General features: G+C 34.2%; 1 protein-coding gene across 1 annotated transcript; it reads right to left on the bottom strand.

Annotated features, from left to right (window-relative positions):
• Positions 1-3,087: 3,087 nt before the first annotated feature.
• LOC109163856 (protein YLS3-like) lies at positions 3,088-4,150 on the bottom strand. Its single transcript, XM_019312570.1, has 3 exons — positions 3,690-4,150; positions 3,507-3,599; positions 3,088-3,389 (listed from the first exon to the last, which is right to left on the bottom strand). The coding sequence occupies exons 1-3, from the start codon at positions 4,012-4,014 to the stop codon at positions 3,265-3,267; spliced, it is 543 nt and encodes a 180-aa protein (XP_019168115.1). The 5' UTR covers positions 4,015-4,150; the 3' UTR covers positions 3,088-3,264.
• Positions 4,151-12,385: the final 8,235 nt, after the last annotated feature.

Here is a 12,385-nt window from a genome sequence, read left to right as displayed (position 1 = left end):
GAGGTTGTTACTTATAGATGTAAGAAATAAGTTGTTCTCGCCAAAATCCATGGAGACTATGTTGACTCTGTGAAAACGATGCCCACCAATACTGCATGTCCAGACATGTCTCGCGGAGGAGTTAGAGCATATCAACCAACCCAAAAGAGCACGTGGAGGGCACACCCGATCATCCCAATGTGACACAAGGCATACCCAATAGCGCATTGGCCTACACTCAACCCCCTACCCCATTTCACCTCGGGTCCTATCTCCCCCTCCAACCTTTGACTCTCTACCCCTGATTTTGTGACTTTCTTCTTTAAACCCCAAAAGTTTTCGCCTCTCCGCATTTTTCACTCCATTTCCCCAACTTTTGCACTCCAACTTTCGTAAACTCTCTCCCTCCTTGGCTCCATAGAACCAACCTACACTCCACCTTGACTCCGATCCTTAGCCCTAATATATGCTCTTCTTCTACCTCGGACTCCAATAAGTTTTTAGACCATGCACACACCCATAGGACCAACCTATACTCCACCTTGACTCCTTAACCCCAATATATATATATATATATGCTTGTAACACCCCGAAATTTTGAAACTTTTAAAGCTTATATAATAAGGCAATTTCTCATAAAATCCCAAACAGAGTAATACTAATCACAAGAGTACGGGGTGCTATGCCACATCTGAGCTAGAGAACTCAGATGCACAGGCTAAACTAACTAATATCCTCAATACATCATTATGACACGCAGGCCGGAAGGAAAGATTATCTATCTAATCTGCGATCTTCTAGCGCGCTCTGGGATCTACTCGTCTATGTCTGAAAGCCAAATATATCTGTTCAGCGAGAGATGCTGGTAACCCACTCCAACGCATTGAAATACATTATAAATATATATATATATATATATATATATATATATATATATATATATATATATATATATATATATATACATACACGAAAACCATTTTGAAGCAGGAAGATATATACTTAAGAGACACTAGTTTTAAAACCAAGAATAGACTCGACAGATAGGGATAAACACATTCAATAGTTATAGTCAAGCATGTAAAGATACTAGCATATATTCTATGGTCACAAATTCACTTCACCTCATTCACGTCATCATTCGATTCATATCTCATCACACAAGCATACTTTGGTGGCGCCACAGGACCAATTGCATGCCCATACATGAGGGTCAGCGCATATAGCTCTGACACGGCCCCGCAGCACCCTGCCTCGTATCGCAATACGAAGGGGTCGATCGCAACCGACCGATGAACCGCAGCTCATCATAATGTTTGATCGCAACCAAACAGTGGACCGCAGCCCAAGAGTAATCGTCTAACCGCAGCCAGGAATATGAACCGCAGCTCATGTAAAACGTTTGATCGCAACCAAACTGTGGGCCGCAACCCAAAAGTGATCATCTAACCGCAGCCAGGAGTATGAACCGCAGCTCATGTAATACGTTTGATCGCAACCAAACGGTGGACCGCAGCCCGAGAGTGTAATTCTGACCGCAGCCAGCTTCTGAACCGCAGCTCAGGAATAACCAATTTGATCGCAACCAAATTGGGGTATCATGCACACATAACACATAGCAAGCACATGCAACCCACATTAACACATTGGGAAGGGGAGAAAACGTATAATGAAACCTATGCGTGGTCATCCACAAACTAGGAATAATCCTAAGGGGTTCATACTTCTTTCACCTAGGCCAACGGGATACCAATTCAACTAGCATGTGATATATATATTCTACGAATGGTACCCGAAACATCAAACTAGACTTTAGGCACAATAAACGGAGTCCGTTGGGACACCACGGGGGTCGGGGAAACATCAAATGGGGAAGCCGGAGTCCCGAGTTGGACAATTTCCAGTGGGTAGCCGGTGGGTGGAGGGCCACCCGCCGGCTGCCCGTCGGCGACAAGTCTTCGGGCAGCGGGTTCCCGGCGGGCAGTCGCCTGCCCGCCAGCGATGCCCTTCTTGGGCAGCGGGTAGGTGGCGGGTCCCCCTACCGCCACCTACCCCCCACTGACTCTTTATTAAAATAAACGTCCCGGGATCCGTTGTGGAACCCGAAACCATGCTTAGACACTTTTAAACGCAATTGATGACACCACGTAGACAATTAACGGATCAAAAGCAAGAATCATATAGCACATATCCTATCATGACTTCTAAACATAATCAACACCCGAACATGCGAAATCCCACCCAATTATATCAAGAATAACACAATACGAAATTCCCAATTTTAACCTAGGGCTATAATCATATTCAAATCAATAAAATCATAGTTCATCTTTTAATTACCAAAACATCAAGATTCATCAAGAACACCACATAATCATCAAGAACCTCTTAACATCATCAAGATCATCAAGATCACACATAAAATTATCTCACAATCATCAAGAACATATCATCAATATCATAAACAATTCATCAAGACACAAGTATAGAGAGGAGGCCAAAGAAGATAATTATAGCAAGGAAAATAGGTTTTGTTGAGACATGGGTTACCTCTTTGCCTTAATTAATTTCCTTGGCTATGAAGGGTCTTTCTTTAAGATTCCTTCTTTCTTGATTTCTCCTAGGGGGATTCTTGGAACTTCTTGTGTGCTGGGAGATTATTGTGGCGTGGGTTCTAGGTGCCTCCTATGCCCCCTATTTATATACCTAAGAGTCCCTAATTAGGGCTAGTTCTATTCCTTCTAGGACTAGGGGGTTGGGTTTAGGGATAAGGGCCCATAGACTATGGTAGGCCTTTTCCCAATTAATTATTGAAATTTAGTCCTTTCTTTTGGGTAAATGATTAAATAATTAATTTGTTTTAGGGGTCGTAACACGGGGTGTTACAATGCTCTTCTTCCTCGGACTCCAATCACTTTTTAGACCATACGCACACCCAATTCCTCTATCAATATGTATTGTTGATAATGAATTAAATATTTCTTAAAAAATTATTTTCAGACTTTATTACTTATACCTATGTAATTTAATCCAGTGACAAAATCAAGTAATTAACAATATGATGAAAAACTTTGTGATCTAACGTAATTAAATGCATTAACTGGGAGATTTTAACAAAATATAAGAGTATATTAAGTAAACGAGACCAAATGAAACACAAGAGGGGACAGAGTTTATTACACAAAATAAAATGCAAAATAAATTAAACTTTATGACTTGGATCGGATCATACAGGAACCTAACATATCTCGAACAAAGACTCATAATTTCTGGAAATTAAAGGTTTTATATTGTGTAAGTCCATAGTAAGACTAATCCAGAAAGTGGAAGAACAGTTTCCAAAGCCAACCATGTTCTTCCAATGCAACGACGACCGCCACTCTTTTGTGGCGCACTTGCAGGACCGCCTTCTACAGTTCCAAATAACAATATTCATCATCATCAAATCCAAGTACACCCAGAAAAGCTAAGGTTAAAATTCACATGATCAATTGGTTATGGATTCAATTCAAGGTGTGTAGATGTACCTGAAGGAATGGGAGTATGAGCAGGGCTACTTGCATGACCAAATTGATAGAAAACTTGAGCATCCGGTGACTTGGGAGGCAAATGGAGCAGAGCTGCACCCATTATCACAACTCAAACTCATCATCTAATCTCTAGACTCTATATCCATTAGTAATGATGCAGGCATTTTCACAAACACTTACCGGGACACTCAGAAATGTTGGATGGGGCATGGCAAGCATCAGGGAGACCCAAGGCAAGCGTGAGGTTGAGGCTGAGCCCCAACTGTGGGTCATTCCTGTCTTTGATGAGGAGACACAGACACTTCTTGCTGCTCTTCAACACTTGCTTCAATCCGTTGCAGCAGTCTGGGGTTGGCGACGGCGCGTTGCCCCCCACGTACGGCAGGCACGTCGCTAGCCCCAACAACGACTCCGTGCACTCCTCCTTGTCCTTGGATGTATCGGAGTTCGCACCGCCGGCTAGAAACACCAGGATCAACAATACGTTAATTGTTCGGATTTTCATCTCTTGATCGAGTTTCTTGCTTGAGTAGCTAATATACAATGTTGCTTTTGGTATATATTTAACTTGAATAAGAACAGTTCAGTGACGGGAAATTAAAGATCAGATGGCATTCTTTTCAACTTATATCATGATTAAACTCACTAAATATTTTATTACATTGCACCCATTTTTATATATACTTTTTTTTTTTTAACAAACAGGCAAATTATACTGTGGACTGGTCGACAATGCATTGTGGTCTATACATTAAATATGCACCGCAGTTTCATTTCAACACAATTACAATATCATTTTGATATAATTACAGTTTCGGTAGACAATATACACTCAAAAATGTAAAATTGTTATTAAGTTTCATTTTGTATACGCTGCAGTTTCATTGCAACACAACTACAGTTTCATTTTAATTCAATTGCAGTTTCATTTGATAATATAATACAAATAATACGTGAGACAATATCAGTTTAGATACACTATAATGTCTGCCGTTTTGGACCATTGTCAACAGAATAATTGCTGTAACAAACATTAGCAAGGCCAAGGCATAGACAGAAGTTTATGAAGGCTTAGCCAACAACTACAAAAGTGACAGTAGTATGAAGCATCATCATTTCATGAAAATGATATCAGGCGCACTTACACAGGGAAATTATTGAGGTAATTTAAATTTTTTTAATTACTTGCGTGGTTAATTATATAATTAAAAATACTTTTTAATTGAATAATTAGTCAATCAGTATCTAATATCAAGCGAAAATTATCACCTAAACTCTCTACTATTTCTCAGTTAGTTTTGCTTTTTATTTATTTATTTTCCTTCTTCTTCTCCCATTTATTTATTTTCCTGATAAAATGAGTGATAGTGCTTGCAATAAAAAAATAAAAAATAAAAAAATAAAAAAATAAAAATTTGTGCTCAAGTGCTCATGCCTTGTTGAAAAGTGTTTCACACAACTCTATTGCTTTGACACCTCATCAATTCATCATCATCTATGGCTTTTGAGTTTACTAGAAATGCAAATCTATAATATTTTTTCTATTAGTTCCATTATTGAAAAAGTTCTACCGAACCCCTTCAAATCGACCAAATAATAATAATAATAATAATAATAATAATAATAATAATAATAATAATAATAATAATAATAATAATAATTTAGTCTTATTGTTATCTATTTTACAAGTTGCTATTAAGTTCGTTGACACTTATTAAACTTTTATTTATAGTATAATTTTGATAATTTAATCTGAGATGATTTGGACAAGGTGATAACATTAAACAAACTTTTTTAAAAAAATTAATTGTGAAATCGAAAAAAAAAAAAAAAAAAAAAACCTGAGATAATTGTGTAGATCTCCCTCCTGCGATTTTTATCTTTTTTAATGGGTTTTTTTTTTTTTTTTGAATGCTACTGACTCTATTACAATATAGTATCTGTTTATAACTACTTTCTCAACTTACTGAAGCACAAAGAACCAATAATGCCTCTACTGATGCTCGAACTCACAATCTCCCATATCGGAGTCCAACCCGTGTGAGTTTAAAAAAAATGTGTTAAGGTTTTCATTTCATCATCTCATGTGCCCAGCTAAATCATTGGTACCTTTGACAATATTACATGTGAAGGTTTAATCAACAATAGTCTACTGAATAAGTTACAATGGTGAAACTCAATTGCATATTTTTATAAATTTATAGAAGTCCAATAGAGTTTTAAACACTTGAAAAATTTAGGAGTAGTTTACTTCAATTTTCTGTTTTTCATTTTTCAATTTTCTAATTTCTATTTTCATTTTTTCAGTTTTTCCATTTCTCTAATGTCTAACTTCATTTTACAAATTTAATTTTTATATTAAAACAAAATTCAATATACTATACTAAATATGCAAAAAGTAACAAAAGTTAATAAAACATTTACTAAGTAGATGACAACATTATCCAAGTAATATGATTTTCTTAAGGGAAAACAACACTTTTTCTCATGAATTATATACTTATAGTATTTTTTCTCCTGAATTATTCAAGTGATTATTTTTTTCCCCTGAAATATTAAAAGGACATATTTAACCTTCAAATAAATATTTCATTTATTTTTCTTATCCAACAAATTATGACCACGATTTGGTTCAAATCGGGCAGATACTATAGCAACCAAACTGAAATATTTCAATTACAATTTAGAATCGAAACCTGATATTTAGAGTTTATTAAAATCGCGAATCGGAATGGCCAGTTCATGTTCTTAACTAAATAAAAAAATACATTTATTGTTGAATTTAGACTCTTTTAAAATGAAAAATAAAATTTAAAAAAAAAAAACAAAAAAAAAAAGTTTTTGTGCTCAAGTGCTCATGCCTTGTTGAAAAGTGTTTCACAAAACTCTATTGCTTTGACACCTCATCATCATCTATGGCTTTTGAGTTTACTAGAAATGCAAATCTATAATATTTTTTCTATTAGTTCAATTATTGAAAAAGTTCTACCAAACCCCTTCAAATCGACCTAATAACAATAACAATAACAATAATAACAACAACAACAACAACAACAACAACAACAATAACAACAACAACAATAATAATAATAATAATAATAATAATAATAATAATAATAATAATAATAATAATAATAATAATATAGTCTTATTGTTATCTATTTTGCAAGTTGCTATTAAGTTCGTTGGCACTTATTAAACTTTTATAGTATAATTTTGATAATTTAATCTGACACGAGATGATTTGGACAAGGTGATAATAACATTAAACAAACTTTTTTTCTGAACCAAAAATTAAACAAACTTTTGTAAACAAATTGTTGGATTGAGACAACAATGGCTATCTTTGTCCAATGATACGGACCCAAATTTTATACCATGATTTTTTTATTTTTTTTTGGTATACTTAGAGTTTCCACCGTCGAACACAGTGACTACTAATCCCCTCGCTGAATTGTAGGTATCTTTTTTCAATGGGACAATGAGACAACTGGAGATTTAAGCCTGCTCCATTTCTAAAGTCAAGGTTTGAACCCTTGACCTTTGGTTAAGGATGGATGAGTTACTTCCACTCAACCACACCCTCCAGGTTAAATTTTATACCATGATAAAGGGTCGTCCATGCATTGTGGATCATATTTCAAAAATTATGTATCTATAATTAACATATTATGTGTTTTTAATTATTAAATTATGTATCTATAAATAAATTGAAAGCACATAGTAGGTTAACTGTACTACATATACATAATATGTTAAATGCATATTATGTGATTACAGTTAACCTATTATGTGCATGTAGTTTATATATTATGTGTCTTCAATTTCTACTATCAACTAAATATAATAAGGAGCTAAAGATGGTAAGGGTATAATGGGAATAAAAAAAGGTATTGGTGTAATTGTTTGCAACAATGAGTTTACATTTTGCTTACTTTTTTGTATAATTATAAAATCTTTCCTCATTTGCCATTACTATTTTTTTCCCATAACGGAACATAAGTTACAAAACTTAATTAATAGTTAACAATATAATATTTAACACGGTTGTTTTCCATAAGTAAAATGTCAGGTTTGATTCTCATCTCAATAAGAATTGACATAATTATTGAATATATATTATGAATAGATTAGAGTGTATTAAAAAAATAATATAAAATTTAATATAAACTTTTTTTTAACAAATCTAGACTACGTTTTTTTCCTTTTTTTTTTTTTTTTCTTTTAAATTAATCTTCATTTGATTATTTAAAACAAGATTCAACATTTTAACTATATTTTTGCATTATTGTGAATGATTTAGGTTGCTCTTAAGAATTTTTTTCTGTATTTATATAATGGTACAATTGTATACTCCGTATTAGAGTGAATTCCATTTTTGGTCCTACTGTTATAGGGGCGTTTCCAATTTCAGTCCACTTTAATTTTTTTTTGCCACTTTACAACAATTGTTATTGAATGTGCTCCACTTTTAGTCCACCGTTAATATTTCCGTCAAGAGGCCGTATAATCAAAGAGTATTATGAAGCTTACGAACATATGTTGAAATCGAAAAAAAAAAAAAAAAAAAAAACCAGAGACAATCTCCCTCTGTATTTTTATCTTTTTTAATAAGTTTTAAAAAATTTGTGTTAAGGTTTTCATTTCATCATCTCATGTGTCCAGCTAAATCATCGATACTTTTGAAAATATTACATGTGAAGGTTTAAGCAACAGTAGTCTGCTGAATAAGTTACAACGGTGAAACTTAATTGCGCATTTTTATAAATTTATAGAAGTTCATTAGAGTTTTAAACAGTTAAAAAATTTAGGTCGTTTACTTCAATTTTCTGTTTTTCATTTTTCAATTTTCTAATTTTTATTTTTATTTTTTCAGTTTTTCCATTTCTCCAATTTCTAACTTCATTTTACAAATTTAATTTTTATATTAAAAAAATTCAATACACTATACTAAATGTGCAAAAAGTAACAAAAGTAAATAAAACATATTACTAAATAAATTACAATATTATCTAAGTAATATGATTTGCTTAAAAATAATTTTGTAATTGGTTTTATCACATTTCTAAATTAAAATCTCATAATCAAATTTTTAAAAATTGCAGAATTTGACAAATTTAAAGAATATATTTAACATTTTTTTCCATAAAAATCAAACTTGTAATAACTTGCAGAGTTTGCTCATTCTTATAATGGAAATTAAAAGAGCTAGACCGGCCAAATCCTTTTCCAGTTGAAGGATGGAATCATGGGAATGAAGCAAAGTAGATGAAAACGTGTAGCACTTTACCAACCCACTATGGGATTGCGATTGTGATGGATGTTATTTAAGGAGTGATGGAAGGACCACTTTGATGCATTGTTGTTACTGAGTTTTGTTTTATATGATGTCCCAGACATGACATCACTATACATTTTCATGATGTCATAAATAATAATTTTTAAAGATGTAGTGTAAAAATATAAATTTTATTTTACTTAATTTATTTAAGTAAATCATTAGTCTATATACTATTGTAAAACGTTCAATTTATTTTTCGGTCAAGCCATGTGGTGTCCTGAGCAGGGACGGAGCCAGAAATTTGATTGAGGGGGGCGAAACAGTACAGACGGATTCAGAAAATTTTTCCAGTAAAGGCGAAACATTAAAACAAAAGAGATAATTTAAAAATAAATAAATAAATTACCTAAAAAATATAGTTGTAAATATTGTTAGATATGGACGAAAAATAAAACACATCGAAACTTTATAAAAATGTTCATAACAAAATATGAACATAATTAATAAAATAATTTGAATAGAAAACGCATTATAAATTATACATCTTATTTATTAATATAAAAGAAAAAGAATTGTAAAACTATGTTGAGGCCAAAATTGGAACATTTGACCTCATTATTTATTACCAAATATGTGCTCTACCACCTAATCTAACTCACTTTTCATTAACATTTTATTGTTTTTTTTTTTATACTAATGCTAAAACATGTATTATATATACATATATACATACAAAGACTATATATGGGACCCCCTTTGGCTCCGTCCCTGGTCCTGAGCAGACCCTAATTATATGAGGCATCTTTAATTTAAGCTTGTACCATACTCAGACCACTAATCCCTATTTGCACCGAGACAACCCAATTAAATGACAAAATACTGGCCAGATTGATTTTCCATACAATTGTTATGCAATGGACCCGTGTCCAGCATACATTGTGGACACGGTAACAGTGCCATTAGTGGCACCGTTATCTTTCACCATTTTTTTTTTTAATTTCAGACCGCTTCGTTATAGGAGCATATGTTCGTAATTTTATCGCTATATGTTCATAATTGTAAGTTCATAATGTCAGAGCTCTGTGTTCATAATTCCATAACTGTACATTCATAATTCTATAACTGTACATTCATAATTTTCGAAGCTCTATGTTCACAATTTTAGAGCTCTATGTTGATAATTTTATCACTATATGTTCATAATTGTAAGTTCATAATGTCAGAGCTCTGTGTTCATAATTTCATAACTGTACGTTCATAATTCCATAACTGTACATTCATAATTTTTGAAGCTCTATGTTCACAATTTTAGAGCTCTATGTTGATAATTTTATCACTATATGTTCATAATTGTAAGTTCATAATGTCAGAGCTCTGTGTTCATAATTCTATAACTGTACATTCATAATTCTATAACTGTACATTCATAATTCCACAAACGAATAACGCCGTTAGCGGCGAGACAAAATCAATTTTTTTTAACTGAAATACCGTCGTTTTCTCTAAAAATGACGTCGTTTGGGATATTGTGGGCACGAGTCCACATAATAATTTGTTTTTTCCAGAGGTTCAATTTATTCAATGTACTATACAAGAGAGCAATTTTTTCTCTATACTATTAAAAATAAAACAATTAAGTAATATTATAAGTTTTTTTTTTTTTTTTTTTTTTACAAGGGAAGGGGATACCCATATAATCTATGCCTACACTGAGGTTTGAAACCTAAACCTCCCACATAAGGGAGCAATCTAATACCAGTAGACTACAAGCCACTTGGTATCAATATTATAAGTTAAAACGATTAAATATGCTTCCGTAGCTAAATTACATGATAATAATGTAACTTTGACTCTCAGAATCGAACCCTTCTAATCATATGTTTCTTTTTTCTTTTTTGATCAAACTGGAGGGAAGTAACCCCAGGACCTCAGGAGAGGTTCCCCACAATGCCATACCGAGGCAAATGGCACCGCAGTATGTCATCTTCAAGTGCTTGCCAAATTTCACGAGGAGGACTGTCCAACTCTTCCCAAGTCAAGACCTTCACTTTTTCCGTTTTAGCAAGTGTATCCGCCCGCAACTCTGTTTTGTTCCCGTAGCACGTGGACTTTTATCTCCCAATTAAGTCTTTCTTAGCCAACTCTAACAGGCTTCCACAGTAGTTCGCGCTGGACCTCTCATATCAGCTTCCCCATGACTCCATGAGTCCACTGAACAGCCTCCAAACAGTCACTTTGAATGACCATGCGACGAAGTCCCCTCTTCCAAGCCCATATTAATCCTTTCATGTCCACTGACTCTATTGCGGCTCATCTATCCATAGACAATATCTCCATTAATCTGAACTGCATATCAAGGTAGACCTTCTTCGGTTCACGGGATGAAGCAAACATAATCCATTATTAGATAAATTGTTTCACCTTATGAAAAAAGAACCCGTCAAATAAACGAGAGGAAAACTCACTAAAGACACGAGAGGAAATAACTTTAACAAAACAACATATGAAAATCAAATCTAAAACAACCAAAATAAATACTATATATATATATATATGGAGATGGCAAAGGATGGTGGTGAAGGAGGAAGAAACGTCAGTGAGGGGTCGGAGGAGAGGGTGGCGGTGGAAGAAAGGCGGGAAGAGGTATCGCAGCGGAGGAGAAGCCGAAGGACAAGCGATTGAGAGACGGTCGGAGTAGGGAAAGAAACAAGAGGAGGCCGGCGCCGCCTCCGCAAAACGAGGCGGATCAATGGAGGATGAGAAATTAGGGAGCGGAGCCCTTTAACATTAAAAACATAAAAGAAAATTTAAATAGCACATAATTATGTGGAGTTAGTTGAGGCTTGTACGTGCTATAAATAGTCATTGTCCTTGTTTGAACAGAGACACACAGAAAAAAGCTTCATCCTTCCTTCGCTTTCATACACGTCTGAGCATATATACATAAAATATAAATTTGTGTTTGCTGTCGAAAGCTTGGCAGTCCGTCACCAGAAAATATTAAGCTTTTAAGGTAGTGTCCATGTGACACGGCACGAAGAACTGTCTTTCTTGTTCTGTTCGAAATTTTCTTCTTATTCCATATTTGACATCCATACACAAAAGCAAACTATATACTCAACAATTAAAAGCTTAATATTCATATTTTCCCTTTTTGTTTCTTCTCTTTGCCAATCCCCAGTCATTTCTGTAACTTCCAGCAGCTCTCCGAAAGTATATGCATCCTATACAGAAGGGCATCCACCATAGGATTCAAGGCCTTCTCGCATGGAACATATGGCAAGCCAAGGGAGAGGCTTCCAGGGTCATGGTGGAGGACGAGCTTAGAGATGATGTCAAAGGTGAAGCGTTGGAAAATGTCTTGTAAATCAAACTGGGTTCCCTGTTCCGCAAAAGAATCCAGAAATGACAACAACTGTTGAGATATTAAAATATTTAACCACACGAAATCCAGTTGTCGGCAAGGAGATTTCTCCTTCTCCGGTGACATTTCGTTTATCCAGGTATTTTTGTATTTATCTCATACTTTGGAGTTGGTGAATTGTGTTGATGAGTCTGAATGCTGTTTCCTGGAGGGATTCTAACCAATTGAAGA

This window comes from Ipomoea nil, unplaced genomic scaffold, assembly GCF_001879475.1.
Source record: "Ipomoea nil cultivar Tokyo-kokei standard unplaced genomic scaffold, Asagao_1.1 scaffold3047, whole genome shotgun sequence".
In the NCBI taxonomy this organism is placed as follows: Eukaryota; Viridiplantae; Streptophyta; class Magnoliopsida; order Solanales; family Convolvulaceae; genus Ipomoea; species Ipomoea nil.
The sequence above is the reverse complement of the archived record's forward strand: the minus strand, read 5'-3'. Positions and strand labels throughout refer to the sequence as shown.